Source organism: Eublepharis macularius, chromosome 4 (genome assembly GCF_028583425.1).
Source record: "Eublepharis macularius isolate TG4126 chromosome 4, MPM_Emac_v1.0, whole genome shotgun sequence".
Classification (NCBI taxonomy): domain Eukaryota; kingdom Metazoa; phylum Chordata; class Lepidosauria; order Squamata; family Eublepharidae; genus Eublepharis; species Eublepharis macularius.
In genome coordinates, this window is record NC_072793.1 from 43,930,893 (window position 1) to 43,957,443 (window position 26,551).

Below are 26,551 nucleotides of genomic sequence, written 5' to 3' on the forward strand. Positions count from 1 at the left end.
CTGTCTTACCTGGATTCATCTTCAGTGTTTTCTACCTTAGCCATGTGACCACAGCCTAAAAACACGGGTTCAGAGCCAAGGTGAATGCATTGGGAGGCTTGGTTCCGGATAATGAAATGCAGAGCTGAGTGTCATCAACATATTGATGATACTCAGCCCTGAAGCTCCAGATACTCTCATTTAGCAGCCTCATAGAGACAGTGAAGAGGATGGATGAGAAAACAGAACCCTGTGGCAACTTTCATATTGTAAATAAAAGTGAAAAAATTGTAATCCCGCCTTTAATGCAACCCTAAAAATGCCCCAATTTTCTATGTTAATGGCTAGAATTTGACATATTGTGAATACGACTATATTAGACTGTGGTGGCAATTAGAATATTTAAGACCTATGATGCTTTTTAAAATCTCAATAATGACTGTATTGTGTTATGCTTTGTAATAAATTGACTTGTTTATATTTATGAAATATCTACTTCTCATCTGAAACTGAGGGCATCATTTCAATAGTCTGAGGGACTCAGCCATAATCCTTTGAGGCAGGAACAAGTTGAAATCCACCAGCTTCTTCTCCCTTGGTAGCCACTCTTACTCAGTACTTTTTCTGCCTATTTGCCCCAAATAATCCCCCCACCTTCTCAATGCAACGAAGGTTCTAGAACTCAACATGCAAAATGGAAAAGCCCTCAAAGAGAGAGTGGATCAAGGATCCTTAGGATGTAAGGAATTTTTTTTTTAAGTTTTAAATACATGCCTTGCATGTTTACTTTTCCCAAGTTCTTTTAGGAAAATATCAAAGAACAGTGGAAAACTCCTTCCTCCTAGATTCAGGACAGGTAGACTCAAGGGCCTCTATAACTTCTCAAAGAAAAACGATAACATATTTCACACCCCGCTACTTAAAGCTACAATTGCAGCTACTATTTTAGGAGTACTTCTTCATCACAGTGGCAAAGGCTCACTGAAGGAGTCTCCAGAAAAAAGACTGAAACGGCTCTCAAGTGAAGCCATGAGGCTACTGGACTTGTGTTGAAAGCAACAGCTACATCTCCCTGATAGCTTGAATATCACTGGCCTGGACTAGGACTCTAATCACGGGCTCACCCACTGAGAGTAGAAAGGTGGCTGACTTCCTCTTGAAGTTGGAAAGAGCCACAGAGTTTATGGCTGACACAAGTTTTGACCCCTTCTCTAGAGCAGTGATCTCAAGCCTGGTCGAACATAGTGGGGAGCGTGCCCAAACCACCAAAACTACCCTAGCAATAGCCCTTTAGGCTGGTGGTAAATTTTGGTGGGAAGAATTGGAAGATGTCATTGTAAGAGACCAAGGACAAAAAGAAAGCAATGCTCTACTCATCTAAAAAGGAGGACAAGAGCTTCAGGAACTCTTCTTTCTCCTTTCAGTCTCATCAAATGCTACCCCGTTTCAGATCAAACCAAAACAAGTCTTCCTGGTACAGAAACCAGGGAAATGTTAGACAGGGCACAGGCAACATTGGACACAACCAATTTAGCAACTGACTTTAAGGGCAATAAGTCCAGCAACAAACAGACCCGATGACAGCAGTGGGATTCCAGTAGGAGAGTATCTACAAGTCTTTGCACAAGCGGGGACAGAGGCCTCATGGAATTTACAGGTTCCAAACACAATAACCCTAGGGATACTTTATGGAGAGCCTTTGCATTTCACCTAATAGGATGATTTTCTCCCCCCTGTCAAAATGTTCAGTCAACAGGGTAGAAACACTTCAGGCACTACAATACCTGCTAGTCACAGAAACTATAGAAGCTGCTCCTCTGTCACAAATGGGGAATAGCATATATTCAGTCTTTTCTATGGTCCCCAGAAAGATTAAGGGCTGGAGGGCTATTCTGGACTTAACATTTATAAATCATTTCATTCAGTATAGGAAGTGCCAGATGGAAAACCTAAAGGCTATAGCAGAAGCACTGCAACCCAGGGACAATCTGGCCTCAACAGATCTCACAGAAGCATGCCTGCATGTGTCAGTCTTTCCAAGCCTTCATCGCTTTCTAAGGTTTACAATCAAAACCAGCATTTGGCCTATTGTCAACCCCAAGAGTGTTCACAAAACTTAGGGCATTGTTGGTAGCCAGCCTCCACTGTGAAGGGATTAGCATTTAACCATATCTGGATGACCTACTCATCAAATCCTCATCGCTTCAAAAAGTCCCCCAACACATCACTTAAGTTCTGTCCTTTCTATGGCTGCCTGGGTTCAAAAGCCACTTAACTGTCTTATGGTCCCTGCTTCTACTGAGAGTTGTGATAGACACTGTTCAGGAGACAGTGTTCCTCCCATTAGACAGGTTACAGAAATTGACTCAAGTGGCACACCTTGTTTGTGAGGCATAGTCAATAGACCTAATGACATGGGCCCGACTTTAGGGCCAAATGATAGATACCATATAAACAGTGTCATGGGCAAACTCTCTCTCTAGATCACTACAGTGGAAATCACTTGTATTTTCAAAGGCCATAGCCCCCAGACATTGCCTTTGAATCCTGATAGACCCACAACTTCTGATCAATATGGTGGATGAAACCACTAAACTTGTCAAGGGATAGAAGCTTCCAGCCAAACATTGAATTCACCATCATCACAGATGCAAGCCTGTCTGGTTGGGGAGACCACTGCAGCTAGGGCTAGATACAAGGATCATAGTCACAGAAGTAATCCACACTCAGCATAAATCTTCTAGGGCTTAGAATTATTAGACTAGCACGCCTTCATTTCTAGGACCAACTGCTGCACAGGAATGTGAGGATTCTCACTGAAAACACAACAACCAAAGAACCCATACAGGTAAGGAGGAACAAGAGCCAGCATCCTGGATGTGGAAACACAAAAGGGCGTCTTCCTAGGCAGAAGAATAGATCCTTAGCCTGCAGGTGTACCATATTGAGGGGTGGACAACATGAAAGTGAATTGGCTTAGCAGACGGCAGGTATTGCCAGGTGGATGACACCTACGCCCTCGGGTATTCAGACATATCTGCAACCAGCTGGGCTATCACTAGTCAATCTCTTTGCCTCACAGGAGAACATGTAGACCTCCATTTTTTCATTGACAGGGAGCAAGTAGATGCCATCACCTCTGCGTGGCTGAAAGGTCTTCTGTGTGCCTTCCCCTATTACCAATGATCCCTCAAATTCTTGAAAAAATCATTCAAGAGGTGGCTGTGGTGATCTGTGTCATGCTCTATTGGCCAAGATGTCCCTGGTTCTCAACTCTAGTGAGACTGTCTCTTCGGTGTCCTTGGTTCCTACTGTTGGGGAAACATCTCCCATCTCAAGAGTCCCACATATCAAGTGGACCTTGGAGGGGGGCTCTAATTCATGTGTGGAGATTGAGCAGAATACTCTCCGTTTTGGGTCTTTAATGTCTTATTCCTGGTAGCCATTACCTTAGCCAGAAGGGTCTTGGAACTCAAACTCACTCTCCATTCATCAAGACTTGCGTGTATTCCACAAAGACAACATGTTCTTATATAATCAAAAAGAGTCCAGTAGCACCTTTAAGACTAACCAATTTTATTGTAGCATAAGCTTTCGAGAATCAAGTTCTCTTCGTCAGATGCCTGATATAGAGACTGGTCAAATACAGAAGAGGAGGAGAGAGAAGAGGCAATTAGGGGGAGGAAGGGGGAGGGAGCAATCAAAACATTCCTTTGCTAGTATATGTAAACATCTCCTTTTAGTGTGTGTATCAGTTGGCTTCAAAGGAGTTTGCCCTGTTAGTTTGTAGAAGCCAAACAGCTAGACCATCCAATTCCAATGCAGTATGGGCATGAAGTGAAGAAACAAATCAACAGGGCCAGACTAGTACCCAGAAACAGTCTACTCCAGGACAAACCTAAAGGAACTAACAACAGAACACCACTGGTTGTCACCTATAGCTCCCAGCTCAAACCCATCCAATGTATCATCAGTGAGCTACAACCCATCCTGGAAAATGATACCTCTCAGAAGCCCTGGGTGGAAGACCTTTCCTTGCCTACAAACAGCCCCCTCAACCTTAAACGACTTCTCACTCACAACCATGAATCGGCCAGCAGAGTCACCAGCACAGGTACCAGGCCCTGCAACAGACCCAGATGCCAGCTCTGCCCTTATATCTACCCAGGGAATACAATTACAGGACCCAATGGCATCAACTACACTGTCTCTGGCTCTTACAGCTGCTCATCCTCCAATCTGATATATGCCCTCGTGTGCCAACAATGTCCTTCTGCTCTGTACATTGGACAAACCAGCCAACCTCTACGCAAAAGAATAAATGGACACAAAACTGACATTAGAAATGGAAATGTCCAGAAACCAGTGGGAGAACACTTCAATCTACCAGGACATTCCATCAAAGACTTAAAGGTCACTGTCGTTCAACAGAAACCTTTCAAAAACAAAATCCAATAGGAGGCTGCTGAACTGGAATTCATATGCAAATTTGACTCTGTCAAGCTGGGACTGAATAGGGACTATGAATGGTTATCACATTACCACAGGTAACAGATTTCCTTTACAGAGGTGGGGTCTGGGGGAGCTCAGTGGCACCTGGTGTGGGCTTTCGGGAACCACAGATCTCTTTGTCAGATGCATCTGGCAGGGAGAGCTGTGGTTATCGAAGGCCCATACTGCATTGGAATTGGATGGTCTAGCTGTTTGGCTTCTACAAACTAACAGGGCAAACTCCTTTGAAGCCAACTGATACACACACTAAAAGGAGATGTTTACATATACTAGCAAAGGAATGTTTTGATTGCTCCCTCCCCCTTCCTCCCCCTAATTGCCTCTTCTTTCTCCTCCTCTTCTGTATTTGACCAGTCTCTGTATCAGGCATCTGACGAAGAGAACTTGATTCTCGAAAGCTTATGCTACAATAAAATTGGTTAGTCTTAAAGGTGCTACTGGACTCTTTTTGATTTTGCTACCACAGACTAACACGGCTAACTCCTCTGCATCTATGTTCTTATATACACACCCAACTTGCATTCTAAAGGAGTCCTTTCATAGGAGTCGGGAGACTTACCCTTTTGTCCCAGTCCTTCTCACACAGGAATAGAAATGTTATACTTTGAACTTAAGGAGGGTCCTGAGAATATGTATCAGGAGGACTTTCTCTATTAAGAAATTCAGACTCTATTTATAGCATTCCACAAATTTCACCTTGGTAAGAGAGTGTCCATAACATCACTTAGCAGATTGCTGCATCGTGTATAGTGGTAGCCTATGAAGCAAAAGGTCTACCTCCACCCATGGGCATCATGGTACACTCACTACATAGTGCAGCAACATCCGTTACCTTTTACACAAAAGCCCCAGTGGAAGACATTTGTAGAGTGGAAACATGGGCCTCTGTGTCTATATTCATAAGGCACTGTAAGCTGGATACCATAGCCGCAAGTGACAGTTTTGGAGTTGAGGATTCTACAGACTGCATTGTGATATATGGCTGTTTTCTTATAAGTCCCACCCCAGATTTCCTGTGTAGCTGTTGGACATCCCAACTATCAAAATTATGCTGTCAGTTCCAGATGAGAATTGAACATTAGTCAATGTGAAAATTCCTTGTCTGGAGATATTCTGGGTTTGTTGTTTTTTTCCCTTGACATGGAGAGCCAGGGCTCATTTCGAGGGGGAACATGCAGGAGCACAGTTCCGGCAGTTCCCCAAAGTGGTCACATGTCAGGTAGCCCCGCCCATCTGACTCAGCCATTTTGGGCCCATTTCAGCCTGGATTGGGGCCAAAATGGCCCAGATCGGAGACGGGTGGTGGATCACTCTCCCACTCAGCAGCAGTCCAATCCTGACCATTTTGGGCCCCTCTTGGCCATTTTCAGCCCCTTTTTTGCCATTTTGGGCCCAATTTCAGCCATGAATGGCCAAGATTGAGTCCAAAACAGCCAGGATAGGTGATGTCAGGGGGTGTGGCATACACAAATCAGCTATGCCAATGACACACTTCTGGTGATGTCAAGGGGTATGGCATATGCTAATGAATTATGTTAATGAGTTCCTCCAGCTCTTTTCTACGAAATGACCCCTTTGGAGAGCTAATACCTAACTTCCCATTAGACTTTGTCCGTTACTGTGTTTTAGTATACTGCCTTCTTCAGTGGCTTCTCATCTGAAGTTGATCACCTGTTAGTGCTATGTTATCAGTGTTGCATTGTGTATAATAGTAAGTTCTCTCGGGGTGCTGGAAGTTGCAGAACTGAGTTGGAGCGGGCGTAAAAGGAGAAGGAGATGAGGGATTGCAATTTTATTCCTAACTCAAAAGGATAATGAGAAATTCCCCCTGCTATCAAAATAATGCTCTCAAGTTCCAGATCAAAGGAACCTTCACAACAAGTGACCAGTATGCCATTCAGCATTATGTATTTTTTGGCAATTGTACTTCAAGCACTTAACATATTGTACATGTTTTATTGTGTTGTTATGGGAGAATTTAAATTATACATGCAAATTGTTATTTGTTTAAAGAAGGTTTTTGAGTATGAGAGTGTAAATGATATAACTTAGGATGAATGATAATTTCTTCTGGTGCAATTCAATAATATTGCCTTGATTGATGCATTTAATGTAGTAATCAACCTTTGTCCTTTTATCCCATCAAGGTGCATATGCTACAAATCCAGCAAGTTGGCAAGGTATGTCATTTTGAAGAATGCTTGCTGTTTCTGTGGATTTGCTTTTCACTTAAAAAAATATTCTGTTGAATATTTTGCCAGATCTTTTGGGACTAATGGGAAGAATCAGTGGGGGCACTTTGGAGGTGTTAGTAAGTATTTCATATAGTATCCATTATAACTAAATGATATAGATGAGGTAGTTCATTCTTTGTATCATGCCCACCTTATAAGGTGTTCAGGGTCAGGTAAGTTTGCTTTTATGGAGTCATGCTCCTTGAGCCAGTATTGATGATATAATAATTAGGGGTGTGCACCCACAAAAATTTGCGGTAAATCTGAATTATTTTTACTGAATCTGAGAAAAACATTGGAATCCCCCAAATGCTGAATTGATTATCTAATACGGTTCGGGTATTTCCAAAAAATTCAGCCATTGTTTTCTATGGGAAAATCACTCTGAGAGGTATCCGGTGGGCTGTGTCAGGCTCTGGATGACAGAATACAGCAGACAAATCCCTGGTTCATTATAGCAAGACGCAGGTCCTTGGTTAAATGACTTTTATTCAGAAATTAGTTCTTTCCATACTCAGATCCAAAGGTCTACTTAGGAGTAAGTAGCTAAGTAGTGCTAGTAGAAATTTGACCAGAATGGCAGCATAGGAAACACACATCCCTTTTCTATCCGACTTTCCTTCCCCCTCCTAATTTCCAAACAATTCATTGTTGTTCTTTCTGTGTGAGAACATTGTGCATATTTGTGCTATCATGTTACAAAGAGAGAAGACACATCATAGTCTGGAAGAAAGGTTTGAAGTTGTAAACAGACAACAGCCACCTGGGAACGTGTGAGAACCCACTAGAACGCTGGCAACAGGAAATTGAATTATACCAGGCAATTAAGCATACAGAGTTATGGCAATTGAGCATATACTTGACAAAAGAAATATTGGCGTGGATGAATGGGTACAGTCAAACATAACAGGCTGGAGGGGTCATTTTTCCACCAAACTTCACCATATTTGGAGGCAACCTACTCCTTACTGCCTTCTAAATATCCCCCAAGTTTCAAGAAGATTGAACCCAAAGAAGGTGCCCCTACCAACTCTCCATTATTCCCTATGGGGAAAAATATCGGGGGCTATCTGGAGGGGATGGGGGTGGCATTTTTCATGCAAACTCCACCTAATTTTCAGGGGACCTATTCCTGACTGTCCTCTAATGACCCCCCAGGTTTCTGAAAAATTGTACCCCGGGGATCAATTCTATGAGCCCCTGAACAAAGTGTCCTCAGCCTCTCCATTGGTTCCTAAGGGAGGAAAAAAGCTGACTGCCATTGTTTGCAACAGTGTCCCTTGCTTCAGTTTGGTTTGGGTGGAATGGATGTGATTCTCTGATGTAGTGCTGGTCCCCTTCACTTTGCTTCCGGGGGGCGATTCTGTTCCTGTGCTTCAGTTTGGTTCTATTGGGCTTTCTCTGGGATTAACTCAGCTTGCATTTGGGCCTTGGCCATGGTAGCTTTGCCACAGTGTTTTTCTGCAATGGGAGTCAGCTTTGCCTCTTTTCTCATAGGAAACAAAGGAGTGGCTGGGGGCACCTTGGTCAGGGGCTTATAGAATTGGCTCCTGGGGTCCAATCTTTCATAAATATGGCGGGGAGTCTCTAGAGGACAGTCAGGAGTAGGTCCCCTGAAAATTTGCTGGAGTTTACATGAAAAATGGCTCCCCCAGTCAGCCCCCAGATATTTCCCCCCCATAGAAAATAATGGAGAATGGGTGGGAGCATCTTCTTTGGGGGGCCATAAAATTGGCCCTCGGGGTCCAATCTTGTGAAACTTGAATGATATTTAGAAGACAGTCAGGAGTAGGTTCCCATCAAATTTGATGAAGTTTGGTTGAAAAATGACCCCTCCAGTCCACAGAATAGCTCCAGGAGTGATTTTCCCATAGAAAACAATGCCCAAATTTTACCAATTTTTTTCCTTTGGAAAATCCAGTAAAAATTCAAGATACCTGATTTTTTATTCAAAATTCCTGGACTTTAGCAAATCAGCCAAAATTTGGTATGTTAATCCAAATTCCAAACTGAACCGCGCACCCCTAATAATAATACACAGGGTACTTAAAATGTATGCCTCTTACATCAGGTTACATCAGTGTAACCAGAGAGGATACAGTATTGAAATGACAACTCTCCACCAATCTTGTCGCTGTGGAAGTATCTGCAACTTGTATTTTTCCATTTTGTCAGGCTATGAAGGCTATGACTATTACAGTGCCCAAACAAACAACTCTACTGCAGCTGCCACATACAACTATGACACTGCTGCTGTCAGTGCCGCTACCTGGGACACCACTAAAGCTGCTGACATGACAATGAATGCTAACATTGGCACCACTATGCCAGTTGCAAGTTACAGTGCTGGAGCAATGTGCACTGAGAACTCTGACTCCATTATAGCAAAGATAAACCAGCGTCTGGATATGCTGTCAAAGGAAAGCAGTGGTGGTACTGGAGAAGGAATAGAAGAACAGGGAAGGTGATTTGAAGTTTCTCCTCTTCTTAAAACCCAGTTTTTGGCTTTAGATTCTGCTTAAATTCTTGAACTATGATAGGATAATATTTGTTCCATAAGATATACAGAATAGCTCAAAATGTAGTCATCTTGTTAAGCTGAATATATTTTCTCAGTTATTGTTATCTTTCATAAAAAGGCAGCCTGTTAAAGGGAATGTTTGTTGCTTATACTTTTTATCAGCACCTGTTATCAGTAATGAATGCCATCTGAAATGTTTCAAGCAGGTTTTCATATCAGCGCATCTCTTTGCCTTACTGTCTAAACTAGGCATTTCTTATTCTTGTTTAATATTGCAAGAAACTCTGTAAAAAGCTTGTTTATATAACTAAATCAAGGCATTGGTCTGATGCTGTATTAATTAACTGCAATTCTCAAGGGTCTCTGGCAGAGTCCAACCCTTTACTTGAAATCCTTTGAACTGGAGATGCTGGTTTTTAACTTTGGATCTGTTTCATGCAAAGCATGTATCCCATCATTGACATAAGGCCCCTCTTTGTTAGAGAAGCAAATAACCACCCTAGGAAGCCTCTAGTATGGTAAACTGCTATCAAGGCCTCTGCTAGCTACTGACTACATTCTTTGTTTGTGATTCAGCTCTTTCAGATTTGAGTCTTTTGAGTCTTATGACTCTAGAGCCTCAGTGCCTGACCGAGACCTGTACAGACCCAGTTATGACTATAGTGAAGTTGGATCTGACCAAAATGATTCTTTTGGAAGCCACTATGATGTTGCTGGTAACCGCAGAGATCAGCCCCACAACAGAGGAAACAACTATGGCTTTGCTAGAGGGAGAGTCCAGAATCGAGGGCGTCTAAACACTTTTAATCGTGACCGCTTCATGCCATCTAGTACAGAACGGCTGTCTGCACGATGGAATGAGCTGAATTATATGGGTGGGAGAAATATGGGAGGGCCTGGGCCGGGGCCGGGACCGGGACCAGGACCAGGACCTGGACCAAACAGGCTTCCATCACTCTTTTCCCAAGCACTCGTCCCGGAGTACAGAGATTATGGTGACTATGGAGATTATGGCAGCTATGGCGATTATGATTACAACATGATGGGAATGCAAGGAAGGGGAAGGTTTCCTGGGAACATGCCCTATGGCTACGGCAGATCACGAAGCAGAGTAAGTTCAGAAGGCTATGATCAGAAACTGCTATGTTTTAACTGTTTCTGTTGCTCTTTGTAAGTATTCAGGTTGCTTCCAAAAGTGTTAATGGAAAAAGGAGATGAACTCTTACAACACTTACGTAGGTTATTGTTAAAAGCAACTTTTACTATTCATTACAATAACTAGGAAGCCATCTTGACAGATAAGACAGTGTTCTCCAACCATTTCAGAGGTCCAGTTGGATTAAAAATAATTGAAGCAATTGGACTAAAAATAATTGCTTTAGCAATTGCCTATTTGGGAAGCAAGGACTCATGGATACCATGTGGGACATGTTGGCTGGAGACGTGGTCATGAAGACTTAGTGGAAGAGAACACAGGATGAAGTTTTAAAAGTGTGGGTTCTTGCAGATAATTTGACCAAGCATGTTTTGCTCAATTGTATTTCTAGCCCAAGAGGAGAGCTTTCCGTGGTCGTCCAGGTGGACGTTCAGATAACGAAGGTGGCTTACGTAAGCGGAAGCAGTCCCAAAGTGGGGATGAACCAGAAAGCAAACAAGCAAAGACAGACAGTGAAGGCGAGGACTCTGATAATGGTAAGGATTTTATTTTTGAGATGTATTACCCAGCTGGGGTGGGGTGGGGTAACATGCTCTTAATCACGCCTGATTTCTAAATATATAACCACTTTATAACATGTTATGATAGAATTTTACTTTACTAAAGTGCTGCTGTGAAATTCAGTTCCCTTTAGACTTGGACTAAACTGTCAGTGTGGTAGTTTTACCTTAGAAATTGGTATTTAGAATCTCTTAATTAAGATGAAGAAGAATTAGAAGCAGAGATGAAAAAGGAGAAGACATACCAGCAAGTAATTGTCTGTAATCAGAGGCTAAGAACGAATTTCCTAGTTTAAGAAATTCTTACAAAGAGCTGTTACTGGTTTATGAAAAGAAGGAGTGTTGTTTCCCACAGTGGGTAAATTATACTTTGTATATTTGACAGATGATGGTGAAGGAGATGACAAATCAGGGGATGAAGGAGATAAAGGTGTAAGTAATTTTGTGTGAATTTACACTGAAAAAAGTATCTCTTGATGTTTCAGTGGCTGTATTGCAGTGAAGAAAGCAAGTCACAGGCTTAAATATATGTACTTTCTGTACACACACAACATAATGTTGATCCAAACCATAATCTATATGAACTTCTTGGTCCTTCAATCCTTTCATTTCTGTTTCATCCTAGAGACTAAATTGTGATATCAGAAAGATCTGGCCTAACATAAATACAATATAGGCTGGACAGAACATAATAAAATAGATAGGAACAAGGCTCACATGAGCCTTAAACACTCTCTTGCTGTTACCATGGTAACTGTTTGCTACCAAAATAGGAGCTTTTGCTTTCATTCAGAAGGAAAAATTACATTTTAAGGGTGCAGAGTATTATGTAGGTATCTTTAAAGAGTCTAGAAAATCTGAAGTATGTCTGAATTTCTTGATGGAAAATAGTGCTACAATTTTTGTTTTTAGATATGGATTTGTAAATTAGTTAAACATGCTTATTATGTGTTATCAAAACACAACATAACGTATGACATTTTGAAATAATATGTAGTATTAATGGTTTTCTTTCTGTCTCCCCTTTAAAGGAGCATTATGGAGGTTTTAAAGCTGTAAAGGTAGGGTGAAGTTCACCATTCAACAGGCATATCTACTATATTTCCTCCCTTTTACATTGTTGAATTTTAGTTTAAATTTTGAATCAAAACCATATAACATGTAGAAGTGGTATTTTTTGATTTCTGGGCTATAATTGCATGCTCTTCTTTTAAAGGCAGAGTATTGATAAAAATGGTAGTGTGCTTGTCCCTGGGTTGAACAAACAGCTGAAGTATCTGTCACTAGAACTCAAATTGAGGTGCTAATTAGTGTGAGAGAAAAATCAAAATCACATTCCTGGACCAGCCTGCAGTCTATTTAGTCTAGAATGCTAATACTGTCCATGCAGATGCCACTGAAAGCTTACAAATAAGACACAGTATGATGGCTGTCTCCTAGTTTTTTGTTGCTGTTGCTTGTCCCTAGCTTCTGGTACTTGGAGATAATTCATCTGAAAAGGCTATTTCCCTTTAGTTGGCTAGGCTAATTGTCCATGTAGCAATCCACTTAAGATAGTAGTTAATTTGTTGCATTTATGCATAATGTGAAGTCCTTTCTTTTAGTCTAGTTCAGTTTCATTGGCCTGAGTTCTAGGACTGAGAGAGAGATGTGTGTCTGCTCTCTTAATAATAATTGTGTGCTGTCAAGTTGCAAGTGACTCCTGGTGACCCCAAAACGATGGGATTTTCAAGGTAAGAGATGAGCAGACGTGATTTGCTATTGCCTTTTTCGGCATAGTAACCACAGTCTTCCTTGGTGGCCTCCCATCAAAATACTTCTATTCTGATCTCTGCTGTCTACACATCATTATAGTCTGAGTCTTTTTAGTGAAGAAAAATAGGACAATTAAAGAGGGGGATTTTTGTATATATATAAAATAATGTTCATGTGCACAGACTCTGCCCCTTTTAATTGTCCCATTTCTTTTCATTAAAAAGCCCCAAACTCTTTAACTTGTATAGAAGATACTCAGACAGCGTGCTCACACTTGACAATTTTTGTACCTTTTTTGCTGATACCAATTTTGAGACAGGTAGTTAAAATGGTGTGTTTTAAATGTGGCCGCCACTGTAGAGTTGTATAATGTTCTGATTCTTGTAACTTTCAGTCAGTATTTTAATGTAATAGGTGCAAGGAATTGAATTCTGGGAACTTCCTACTTTGACCCCAATGTGAGTTCTGATTAACAATGCCTTTCTTGGGTCTCAAGCATATGTGTTGCTACCTGAAGTCATCTTTAACAGAAGTCAGAGCTGAACATGAAGCTTTTTGCCTGCAAAGCCTGAGTTCTGCTATTGAATTCATTTGCTTTTCTGTCATTCACTCATTTCCCTGCTAATCAACTGGTATCTCTTCCAGTGCAATCCCAACCAGAGGCATATACTTTGAAGTCAGTCAGGTTAGAAGGGTCTACAGGGTTTTTTTTCTGGGGAAAGAGGTGGGGAAACTCACCTGGAGCAACTCCCTGCAGGAGGTGGCACCCCTGTCACTACTCGTGTAAAGTAGGCGGGCGCTCCTGGGACTGTGTGATGACATCACTTCCAGGAAGTGATGTCATTGTGCGCGGTGTGGCTGCTGCCGGCCCCCCCCCCCAAAAAAAAGAGAAAGAAAGAGAGGGAAAGGGAAGGAAAGACATGAAAGGAAGGAAGGAAGGAAGGGAAAGAAGGAAAGACAAGGAAAGAGAAAGGGAGGAAGGAAGAGAAAGAAAGACGCCCTCTCAGCTGAAGTTTAAAGGCCATTTGTGGCTTCCACCGACCAGCTGAAGAGCAGGGATTAAAGAGCTCCTTTCCCACAGCTTTGCCAAGCAGAAAGGAGCTCTTTTAACCCCTACTCTTCATCTGGTGGGGGGGGGACTTCCCCAACCTTCTGAAGAGTGGGGGTTAAAGAGCTCCTTTCCCTCACAAGCTAGTCAGAGTCACCTGAACATGTTACTTCTTTGCAGAGCTGTTGGAATGGCGTTTGGGCGTGTTCCAGCAGAAAAAAAAGACCTGGGTCTAACTGCTTAATATTGCACTGTTAAACTCTTTAAACATTCTAATGAAAAACTGAAAAAGTAAGGATGAGTTGAATATGTAGGTTATATCTCATTTTTTAGCATCTAACTTATTTTCTTTGAGATGAAAAGTTCTGGACTCCAGTGTTTGGTTTTCTGTATAAATTTATCTATTACAATTTGTATTCAGTTTTATTAAAAAGTTTAAAGAATTCTATTTTGCTTTCAAGGCAGCTTCCAATTAAAAAGCTTAACAGCATAATGAAATAAAACCTAAGTGCCACTAATTAAAACAGCATTCTTTATAGCCTGTCTTTCCTGCCAGTTGCTCAGAGTGGAACACTGGCCTCTGATCAACCCTGTGAGATAAGACGGTCTCAGGCTGCCCAGTGATTTTCATAATTTACTCCCCCATCCCAGGCCCAGCAGAATCTAGCCACTATTCCCCACGTCTTACAGCTGCTCTTAGAAGTGATTTAAAAGTTACAGCTCCCACAAATAAGTGGGAAGTGCTTCTGGAAATTATATTCCCATGTCATTATTCACATGGTGGGTATAATGCTTACATAATGTGCTAGCCTGCACTCTGGCATTGAATAACCTGAACGGTGGCCATAAAGGTGGATAGATGATACACACTTACGTGGTGATGAAAAGATTGCCACATGGAGCACTGCAGGTCTATAACTGGTCTAAGTAAAGCAAATCAAGGGATGAGGAGACAGCCTAAAGCAAATGTAAAAAGCTGGTTCTTAAAGAGCTGCTTTAAATATAACTCTGTAGCATCTGGTGATGGCTGTGATGATGATGAAGAGACCAAGCAAAGAAAAGAGAAACAGAAGCGCCGGGATCGAATGCGGGACCGTGCTATGGACAGGTAAGCAAACAAAATAAAACCCATTTGTTTCTATAAAAACTTTTTCAAGTTAAACACATTTTTGGATTTCTTCCATTGTTCTTTCATGGATAAGATTAGGTTTAACATCTTACCTAGTCTTTGAATACATAGCAGAGGGTGTGGAACATCTGTTGCTTTAAAGTATTGTTAACTCAAATTTAAATTTATCTGGGGTGTCTCATTAATCCTGTTCTATATATTAGGACAAATTTTGCACCCATTAAGCAGTTCCTTTTCGTTTACATGTCTCAGCCGTATCTGTTATCACAGATGTAAGGAAATAAACTGTTGATATACATGTTGATTGACAACTGTGTTACTATTGTGAAATGCTTTGGACCACAAAATTTGGAAAGTGTATTTTTTTTAAACTTAAACAATGATTGCATAGACTATTGGTAGCAGATTAATGGCTTGTAAGCCTAGCCCTCGTCATAATTTTCATTTGGCTTTTCTCCATCTATCTGTTACCAATGGGAAACACAGAGTGCCTCCTGAGAGGCCCCTGCTTCATTGCAGAAGCTTCTCAAGCTAACCCTCACTTCCTTGTGGAAGGAGTCAGCTTCAAAGCTGATTAAGAAATGTTTCCTTGCGTGCTCAGTTTAGCCTAGCCTTTGCATTTCGACTATTTTTTTAAATTATTTTAAAAATACTTTATTATACCCCACCATTCTCCTCAGTGAGGACCCAAAACTGCTTACATCCTTCTCCATTTTATCCTCTCAACAATTTTCTGAGGTAGGTTAGGCTGAGAGTCTGGGAATGGCTCAACGTGAGCTTCCACGGCAGAATGGAGATTCAGACTTGGGTCTCTTGGACCCTATTCCAGCAATAACCATTGTTATTTATCTAGGATGCACTGCAGTGGCTATTATATCTAAAAGAGACTTTTCAGATAGTGAAATTTAAAACTTTATTTACTGTAACAGGTTTGTTTATTTATTTAGAAAATATCTATGCCACATCTCTAGGGAATCGGCTTGAGGCATCTTGCAAACACAGTAAGAACAGAAAACAGCATAACTAGCAATTAAAAACCAGCCAGAGCACAAAACCAACAACATTTTTTATGGTTTAAGTTATTATAGTCGTTTCCCTTTTTTCTGTATTTTGGGCAGGAGGGGTAGAAGAATGATGCATGTATTAAGCAGCGGACATGATAGAGAAACGTTTGATTATGCCCACCTTCTATAAATAGGCTTTATTATTATGGGCAGAATTCCTGATGGAAAACCTAACATTTGCTACACGCTGGCAGAATATAATTAAAATTTGGCATATTTTTAAGCTTTGTGGTGTATTTATACCTTTTCCCCCAGAGCAATAAAAAAATAATTTAAAAATCTGACTGATCTCCAGAATAGAATAAAGGTACAATTTTGGGTCATACTCTGTAGTATAGTACAGCAAACAGCATAGCAGTACACGAAGTAGCATAGGAATAAGTAGAAAGACAATGGGGCTGTGGTGGTGTGTGTGTGTGTGTGTGTTTTGCCAGGATGGCAGAGTAAGTTGTCTTTTTTTTTTGTAAAGAGCTAAATTTCCTAACTACTTTCAGAAGTACTTTGGGCAGGGTGGAAAAGAAATCAAACTCATTGTCTTCATTCAGAATCCAGTTTGCTTGTTCTGTGTGTAAATTCCGAAGCTTTGAGGATGAAGAAATTGAGAAACATCTGCAGAGCAAATTTCACAAAGAGGTGTTGCGATACATTGGAACAAAACTTCCTGACAAAACGGTAGAGTTTTTGCAGGTATGTGACCTTCAGATCTGAAGAGGGTAACTGTTGCTGTCCACTCGACCAGTAATTGCCCGTTGTAGATCTTCCTTGCAAGTCTGTCTAAACTATGTTTGTTGAGTTGTTAGTGCAGCATTTGTCTGGCACGCCCATGGTTCTGAGTAGTACTGACTGTTTCTGCTTGTTGTTTTTTGTAACTGATTATTAGTGCCTTTATTTGAAAAGTCTCACTCAGAAGTTTAAAGGAAAGATATTACTGCATTGGATCTATTCTCTGTGGTATAAGCTCACCCAGAGAGCGAGGGAATAAGTACCTTATTGTATAAATTTGTCTCCTTCTATTGTTACTTTTATTAGTTGGAGGGCAATGGGTTATATATTTATGTAGACTCTCTCTTTCCCCAATTTCCAGAAGTATATTGTGAACAGAAATAAGAAAATTGGGAAACGCCGTCAAGAATTGACGGAGAAAGAAGGCACCAAGCCAAAACCAGACCCTTTCAAGGGTAAGTTAACATAATTATAACCTCCTAAGTCCATTTGGGCTTAGAAGGGTGCATCTGCCTAGGATGGCACTGGAAGGCCATCATTAGCTCATGAACTGCAATATTCTTGAATTTCTGGGTGTAATGTTGGTGCAGCTTGTACCATGAGAAGCAGGTACTCCTTAAAAAATGGCAGTAGAATTGAATTTTTTTTTAAAGAAGAGCTTTCTGCTTTCCATAATCCCTGGACTTAGTAACATGGTTAAAACTGTGTGCTTGTTATTTTGAAATAAAGTACATGGACTATTTCAGTCAATGTCTGCATTTTATAGGATCAGAGCAGGGCACACAGTACGGATTATGCTTTTTTTGTTTAATGTATACTCCACTTTTCAGCTATATTATCCTTCCAACACAGTTTACAATTAAAAGCCATCATGATTTCTAATTAAAGCCAGCTGTTGAGAATCATATGAAAAAAATTAATCAAATACTGCAACATCTGTTGGGGTTTGGCCGAATGCTCAGAGGCTGGGACTCATAATTGGTAGAACTGAAGGTACAGAGTGTGTCCCATTGATAAGGGAGTACTTCCTGGGAGTGTGCCCCATCAAAAATAAATTGAGCCACTGATGACTTTCCTCAAGAGAGTCCCATTATAGCCTCATATAATACTTAAATTAGGGATTAGCATGTTTAGTACTAGTATTTCTGATGAGAACTATATCAGAAATACTAGCTGCTGATTGCAGAAAATATTTGTAGTTACATTTAATTGAGACAGGTTTCCTTAATCAAACAGTTGCTAGCATGCAGTGTGTCTTTCTGTTAATAATCATTACAGGATAGTAAAATATCTAAATTTAACCTCTTAAACATTGTTTAGGATTATAAAACACTAGAAAGATATGCTGAAAGTTTACTTATTTAACTACTATGTATTGATATTTGTGCTTCTTCAAGACTCATTTGTACAGATATAAGGACACACAGTTTAAGTTGAAACTGAGGCAGGGAGAGTCTCTTAGTCCATACACCAGGAGGAAAGCATGCTATGGAACTGCATGTTACTGTTGTGAAGCCAGTTCTGACATTAGGACATGAGTACATGCAGTAACATGCAGTTTCATATAAAGAAACAAGTAGAGAACTTGGTCAAAAAGGCAATCTTCCTTGGGTTGGAATAGTTATTAATCTTGTAAACCCCTTTGAAAAGCTCTGCATGATTCCTTGTTACTGTTTTTCATCATCTAGGTCTGTACATAACAGCCCTGCTAGATCAGACTAAAAATCCATCTAATATAGTATCCCATTCATAAATGTGATTAACTAGGTGCTTCTTAGAAACCCAAAAGCAGGCCATGAAGGCAACCGAGTAAGGTGCAGTTGAAAGAATGTAACATTAGAACCAGACAATATGGGCGCGACTGTCCATTTTAGACTTTATTGTTCTGTTTTTATTGTATTTATTACCGCCTGTGATCTGCTCTGAGTCCTCTTGTAGGGAGAGTGGAATATAAGTTGAATAAAATAAATAATAATAAAAAGATGTAGATTTCATAGGTGAAAATGGGCAGGAATTAACTGCAACTTCAGGTTGTGTCCCCTTACTGCTAAATCTAACATCTCTTTGAGGCTCACCACAACCTCCATCGCACTTGCTTTATTCAGTTTCTGTCAGAAATTCTGTATTGTGTTGAAATTATGCAAATAAAGCAGACCGGCAAACTTTTATGATATTCTGATTGGAATTTGGGATTCGTTCTTCCAGAATTTGCAGACACCCTTGATAATAAGATCACTGACATCCTAAGATTAGTCTTGAAAAATGCAGGGGTTTTTAACTACTGATGATGAATGATGTAAGGTTTGAAACCTGTGTGGATGATTTAAGCCATTAATAACACCAAGAAGTAGACTTTTTTCCTGGTGTCCTGTTAAGACTTGTAGCTAGGGCATAAGTGCTCAGTAAATGGAGCAAAGCTTTGTTGATGTGGCTTCACAGCAATGTTTAGATGTGAATTTCAGATTATAGCCATTGCTGTGATTAACTTTGTGTATCTGGGTCAAGTTGCCCTAGGAATTACTGATGTAACATTTGTGGGACACTTTAAGGCTATAAAAATATGCGCTTAGAACGATTCACGTGGCCACATGGTAGGATAGAGATCCAGTTCCTGATGGGATAGTTGTTTGTGAAATCTCATACCATCTCATCTCATACCAGACCAAGTTAATGATTTAACTTCAGCTATTGTGGCTAATACCTAACTCAAGCATGTACCATTTTAGGAATTGGCCAGGAACATTTTTTTAAGAAGATAGAAGCCGCTCATTGCTTGGCTTGTGATATGCTAATTCCTGCCCAACAGCATCTTCTTCAGAGACACCTCCGGTCTGTTGATCATAACAGGAACCGTAGGGTAAGTAACTTGTATTTATTTGCCCTATGGCATTGTTTATTGGAAATGTTCTTGATATTGACAGTACAAATCTCACACTGTGTAATCCACCTTGAGTCTCCATCAGAAAAACGGACTATGAATGACATAAATAATAAAATAAATAAATCCTAGTATCTTTTAGGTGATTCTGATACCTCCTAGGAGAATTGAACAGGTTACTTCAGACTTTTTGGATTGTATTCAGGGTTAATATAAGGGAAACCAATTTTAGATTTTTGTAGTTTTTATAGTTGAGAGCACTTGTTTGAAGAAACCACTAACATGCTTTCAGATTTCTAACGATTGCTACATCTCTGGTAATGAATAGTAAGAAAATCAATAGGGGAGTTATTTGTTGCTCCAAAATGACAGATATGTATGTTCTGATTTTGTTTGCTTTCTGGGTGAAAGATGGCTGTCAGTTCAACTAACCTTTTCCATTAAAAAAAAAATTAAAATCTATAGAAATGTCTTGTTGGATAGCTTAGCAGAGTCCTATTGCAGCCCTAAGTACAGTCCATAAATCCCTCACACATACAAAAAATGTAATTTTCTGATCTAGTGTATGGGTTGAACTGACACTACAGTTTTAAAAATGGGCGGGGGGTATTGTGCGTGACACCGGCAGCAAAGAAAAAAAGTCTACTTCTGGTAGTATAGAAATATAAATTAGAAAATGTAAACATTTTATCCATTTTTCCTACTTACTCATTTTTACCCCACTTCTTAATTTGTGGATATTTATTCTTGTTCCAGTTTTGTGAAAAGGCATGAGGAGAGAGTAGTGTGATATGAGTTTCCTGAAGCTTATTGTAGATCATGATCTTTCTCTCCTTGAGATACCTTAAGATAATAGTCTGCTCACCTGTTGTAGGCCAGGAATAATTTTTCAGAAATGATAGAATACATTAATACATATGTTAGGAAGATTGCATATTGCCTTTCTTGGTGCTTGAATAGTTGCACATTTCATACTTTTAGTGACAAATATGTACTTTTGTCTTACCATTATAGTTGTAACATAAACTGTTTTAATCCTGACTGGGTCTTACTTTTCTCTGTTGTGTACAAAGAGAATTTGCGGCATCTGTGTTTGTATCCTGTAGCTTTTGATGCTTTTTTGTGTGAGTAGTCAGAAGAACATGAAATATCAGATACAAACAATGCAAGAAAAGTACAGTAGAAATATTTTATCAATTATATTTCCTGTCCATAGTTAGCTCAATAACTAACTTTGGGTAATAGAGAAGCATTAATTATCTGTTTTTTTCACACAAGTCTATTTCAGTTTCTTGCTTGTAGTAAGATTCTTACCTTCCATAAATCTCTTTGCTTTGATGACCATGTAAGTTGAAGATTCTGGATAAATGGTTCCTGGATGAAAGCCTTGCAATAGAAGTCTACAGGAAGAGACTTTACTGGCCACAGTCTGAAAGTTTTTATTTATTTCTTTGTAGAGACATAGGTCTATAATGGTAGTGGACTGATGTCTTGAAATAGGAATAGAGAGAACCAGGAATACTGTATCCTGCATCCAATCCATGCTTATTTTGTATTTAATCATCATAATTACTTGTATATCTGCTCTTTCCAGATGGCGGCTGAACATTTCAAGAAAGCTAGTTTCCATGTAGCTAAGAGTGTCCTAAATAGCAAACACATTGTGAAAATGCTAGAAAAGTACCTCAAGGTAAGTAAGCAGGGCATGAGCTCCAGCTTGGCCTTGACTGAGCATTGGACTAGTATTGCTGCATGTGACTTTCACATAAATTGGAGAGAAGGAGAGTTACTGCTTTGTTTTTCTATGCATTGTCTGAGCCTAGAGAAGTGTGTGTTTGTTGAGCAGTATGCCATTTTTTCCCGTCAGAAGTGCTGGATACTCTCACTAGCAGGTGGTTTATAACAAATATCTACCAGCTTTTAGCTAGTGGTGAAAAGCACTCAGATTAAAATCTGACAAATTAACAAAATGGAAAAAAAAGATGTCTTCAAGGTAGCCCTCTGACAAAGATTGTGTAAAATCCTGCGTTGAGGACTGCGCCCAGTGTAAGCACTGCTTGATGGGCAAAGTTATTAGTTACATTCACTGCATTTCTTGCTCACAGTATGGGTAGATAGTCTCTTGAATAAAAGGTAGGCTGTGCATTCATATATCCAAGCAAGTTGGTAGTTGGGACTTTAAAAAAAATTAACCTCAAGTCTATTGTTAGTCCCTATGTTCTTCCTAAAAATCTCTTGTGGGGAGACCATTTCATGATATAGAGCAGGGCCTTGAAAATATTTTGGTTTGGCCCTGTAGATTAAAACCAGAGCATTAACCTGGTGAGAATTGGAAATAGTGCACAGTCTCCAAAGTAGGGGTTTGCTGAGCTCTTACAGGTAACCATGCCTGCCTGCATGGGAATTTGCAGCACATGGAGACACTCCTGTGTGCCTGTCAAGGGTTTGCTCATGTAGAACATGTGGCCATGGGTAATAGGTATATTCTGCTTCCAAGAGGAAAGACTGCAACCTTCTGACCAGGTGAAGATGAAAAGAAACTCGTTTGGCTGCTACTTTGCCCTGGGAATCCAGGAGCAACCCAAGATTCAACAGGACCCTCTTGTGGAAATCATGACTAATGGGGGAGCAGGTCTTGCATCTGCCATCTCCTTTAAGTGTCCCCCCCTGCCCCTCTGAGTGAGCTTCTGCCAATTAAGAAAGACCTGGTCTCTGCTAGGCAAGCACTAGCAAAACTGAGACTCCGTTCTCTGGGTCCAGAGAAAGAGACTTTGAGCTGAAAACATCAGCCGATTTTTGGCACTGGTGGCCTATATACTGAGGCTGTCTTCCCCTAGCGGCGCCTCATACACGTTGAACAAGAGGGGTGACAGAATAAACCCTGCGGTAGCTCTCCCAAGAGAGCCCTTGGGGCAGATGAGCAGTTGCCCAGTGCCACCCTCTGGGATCTCTCGGAGGAAAAAATGGAACCACTCAAGCGCAACTCCGTCTACCCCTGCTAGGGTCCGCAGGTGCCTCAGCAACACCTCATGATCAACGGTATCAAAGGCTGCCGACAGGTCTAACAGAATCAGCATGGACACCTGACCTTTGTCCATCAGCAGGAGGAGATCTTCGACCCACCCAGCACAGTCTCCGTACCATACCCAGGTGCAAAACCAAGCTGAAAGGGGTGAAGGAAATCTGAGGATTCCAGGTAATGACAGAGCTGCCCCATCAAAGGTCTTCTCAGCACCTTCCCCAAGAAAGGAAGGTTGGAGGCAGGGTGAGACTGTCATCATCAAGAGTTGATTCTTGAACATGGGCATAATGCTTCCTCCACTAAGGATGCTGGCACTTGGCCCTTCCTGAGGGAGTCTGTGACAGTCTCCAACAATTGGGGGCTCTGAATTCCCCTCCTTTTTTCACTAGCGATAATGGACAAGTCCAAATCGCAGGGTATAGTTTGGAGTTCTCTAAAACTCCAGAATATGGTTAGTTGGCTGTAAATCAGCCAAAGAAGATACTACCTCTTATATTTCACCTGCATGGATCTTCTTTCCTGGAGGCAGCTAGTATGGTCTGGATCTGATCCAGCGGGGTCATAAAATAGAAATACTTAATTGCTGGGTGCAGAAATCCTTGACTAGTATTCAGCTTTGCTCTTGTGGGTGGAGGACTATGGGCACAGATGGAGGAGCAGGACTCTAATCTTCCTGTGCATTGTGAGTATAAGACTTCAGAACCTGTCACTTGCATTTAATCAGTTTATTGCAAGATTTCTGCCACTGTCACGCTGCCTCCTTTCATAAACGTGTTGCAGGTCAATTTCACATGAAAATGATCTGTGAGAAGGCAATAAAAAGGGCTTAGGCATTGCTGGATGATGGCAAATGACAAGCAAGAATTTTGAAATCCAGCAGCACAGCACAGCACAGATGTGTCAGTCTGCTGAGTTCTAGTGTTTATTTTATTAAAGCAAAGAAACCCCAGCCAAAGCAAAACACCACAGAGCACCATCCACAATGTGTGCAGTAGAAAGCCTTATCCTCTGAATAAAGTTAGCATAATTTGTATATGAGCAGTTCCCAATATAGTCCTCACTGTTTTTGAACACGAAGAGTGCACAACTTAATGAGATTCCCAAAACGTGTTAGCACCCATCATTAGCTTGTAGCCATATACCAACACCGGGTCTTTCTAATAATGAAATAGATTAGGGAGAAAGCTAACTACATCTTATCTGCCAAGATAATTGGCAATTTCCTGAAGGCAGCAGAATCTATCACTTTGTTGAGTTCTCAAATAGTAACTTTAAAGCTATTTTATGAGGCCACAGGCATTTAATTCTGGTGAAGATTTCATCCATTGCTGATGCCATGGTGAACTTCCTACAGCAAACTGCATTCCTTTCTTATTCCTGTGAGGTTGCGACTTTGCCAGCATTCAGATAGTGCCATAGGATTAGGGCTCCAGAAGGCATATATGCATAATTGTAGTAAAAATATACTCTCTGTTGCAAGTAGTTTTGAGACAAAGGAGGGGTTGCCATTACCTGCTTTGACTTAACTCAGCACCCACACTTCAGTCTTAATGGCAACCTTCTGCATTTTAGGTCTGAGGTTCCTTATAGGAGAAATTAAGAAAATTTGCCACCATGTGATAACATAGTGTGTCCTCCTTTGTCAGGGCGATGACCCATTTACAGATGAAAACGTTGACCAAGATGTTGACGAATCAGAAGCTTTAGAGGGGCCTGAAGGTGAAAGGGCTACAGAAAGTTCTGCAGCAGAGAAAAAAGAACATGCTGGAGATGGGATTGAAGCTGTTGAAGACAGTGAAACTGACAAACCAGGAAGCAATGAGAGAAGCTGCTCCACTGAGACTTTTTCTAAAGATGAATCTGTAGAAGAGCAGCAAGAGGAAGAAAAGAGAACAGAGGCAGCAGGAACAGAAGAACCATTTTTTCCTCCTCAAGGAAGTCTAGAAGAGAGATCGGTAGAAAGCCAAGGGAAGGAGCAACATGTTGAGATGGGAGAGAACTCCACTGAAACATCAGTGGCTGAAAATGATGCTAAGAAGGAAACAGTTGTAGAAAGTGCAGAGCTGCTGCAAGAATGACCATGTGAATGTTTCTGTGAAGGCAATTTGTCCTGCATAGCTGTATAATTTTTTTCCTGTCTTTATGTCAGTGTAGTACATGATTGTGAGGTGCTGGATTGCTGCCAATTTTGTTCTTATTTTGAAGAAAGGGATTCAGTACTATTACAGAAGCAGTCCTGTGCTTTGCGATTTTGTCAAGTGAAAATCATCCAGTGTGTTTCATTTTTAGGTTGGAGAGCTCAGGATGCTCTACATTTCCCAAGAAACACTTGATAGTCTTGCGTTTTAGAATGAACAGCAGTATTTGAAAACAATTTTTGATCATTTAGTTCCTGTTTTAGATTTTCAGTACAAAAGTAGTATAGCTTCATTTGGAAACAAAATCGATCCTCTTGTTAATGAGGGAGTAGCTTAGTAAATCAATGTGTTTATTATTTCCTGTGAAATTATTTGCTCATTCAAGTTCCTTGAGAAAGGACTTGCTGTCATGAGGGCTGTTAACTTCATTTATCCAGATTGCAGTATTGCATGAAAAATAGCACCCCTAACAATATAGGCTTAAAATAATAAATTGATTGTGTGTCACACTTGGACCATCATTTATATTGTGTACTACTACAGATACTCTGGATAGCAAGATGCATCTTGTATATTATACTGGTAAAGAGGCTTAGTTTGAAGGAGCAAAGTTATACTACTGTTGAAACCCTTCCTCCCTTCTCACGCATTTTAGTAAAAATCACAGAAATATCATTCACAGAGGAGATTGCCAAAAACTGCTCTAAGAATACTGAAGCATTACCAAGACCAGCATAATAGGAATTGATTTGTTATGAATGACAATTGTCTTACAAAGTTTTAGGTGGAATGCACACTCTTGCTTTGTCCTCAATAAATTCAAAGTTCTTTGTCTCAGCTTTGAAATAAATTTGTGAAACTGAGAACTAGTATCTACTTGTAATTTAGTTGTCTTTAAATCATTTAAGTATGCAATTATATGATAACTTAGTTGAACAAAAAGAACACTCCGCTATCTGGAGTTTGGGATACATGCTCTTTTCCATCTTTCTCACCCTACAAATGCTAGAATCTTGTGCTATAGAGAAAACATTTGGGGGTAGGGGGAATGACCAGACAGATTGATATTAAAGTTGCTTTATCTTTCCATATTATGTGTGTGTGTTTTACAGGTTGATTTTGTTTTAAATGTGTGGTTTTTTTTAATTCTGGTATTTGACTTTTGCTAAGACTTTTGGGAATGCTGGCCGCATCTAGCTGAGCTCCCACACATGAGAAAGATAATCTCCCCCCCCACCTCAAAAAAATTCCAGACAAAATAAGCTTGCCACAGATTTATGCAACCCCCCCCCGCCCCCCACTTTCTAGCCTGAAGCCAAGCAACAATAAGTAGGTGATAGGCAGGTCACAACAGGAAAAATGAAGAAAGTAAACTAAGCCTTGCTGCAATGGTAGCAGCAAGAGGGGGCAGGTAATTAGATTTCTCCTCATTGTGTACAGTAGGTGGTTGTTTAAATACTATCGAGGATTCCCCCCCCCAAACATCCATATTGAGGCCACAGGGTGTGTAAGCCAATCAAAGGAACCGCCACAATAAAGATAATTCATCTGCACACACCCCACAAGAACTAGGTAGGCAGCTTTAGAATCCTGCATTTGCAGGTAAGTTAACAGTCCAGCTGTTGAGTTAGGTTCAAGCCTGTTAGGAGAGAAAAGCAACCCTTGGGGTATTGGCCAAACAGAAGGGAGAAAAGTACATAGTGTACCCCTTCCTGTTTTCTAGCAAGTGACTATCTTGCTCTACGAGAAAGCGCAATCCTGTGTTAGAAAGCAAAACAGGAGACAGCAAAAGTCTTAACAGCCTGTGTGAACAGCCTTTCCCTGTTCACACA

The 26,551-nt window shown here is 40.6% G+C and overlaps 1 protein-coding gene across 2 annotated transcripts in view; it reads left to right on the top strand.

Annotated features, from left to right (window-relative positions):
- LOC129327374 (A-kinase anchor protein 8-like) overlaps positions 1 to 25,810 on the top strand; it is a 30,068-nt gene extending 4,258 nt beyond the window's left edge. Inside the window, exons 3-14 of one of the 2 annotated variants that reach the window (XR_008596812.1) lie at positions 6,639 to 6,671; positions 8,901 to 9,189; positions 9,823 to 10,357; positions 10,794 to 10,938; positions 11,348 to 11,392; positions 14,780 to 14,873; positions 16,504 to 16,645; positions 17,043 to 17,136; positions 19,408 to 19,538; positions 21,154 to 21,249; positions 22,562 to 22,755; positions 24,228 to 24,406. Coding sequence is in view for 1 of the 2 variants with exons in the window: in XM_054975956.1 (XP_054831931.1) it covers positions 6,639 to 6,671; positions 8,901 to 9,189; positions 9,823 to 10,357; positions 10,794 to 10,938; positions 11,348 to 11,392; positions 14,780 to 14,873; positions 16,504 to 16,645; positions 17,043 to 17,136; positions 19,408 to 19,538; positions 21,154 to 21,249; positions 24,228 to 24,659 (2,036 nt within the window). In the remaining variant the exon portion in view is untranslated. Of the gene's footprint in view, positions 1 to 6,638; positions 6,672 to 8,900; positions 9,190 to 9,822; positions 10,358 to 10,793; positions 10,939 to 11,347; positions 11,393 to 14,779; positions 14,874 to 16,503; positions 16,646 to 17,042; positions 17,137 to 19,407; positions 19,539 to 21,153; positions 21,250 to 22,561; positions 22,756 to 24,227 lie in introns of both variants that reach the window. The other variant, XM_054975956.1, reaches the window with a different exon arrangement.
- The last annotated feature ends 741 nt before the right edge of the window (positions 25,811 to 26,551 follow it).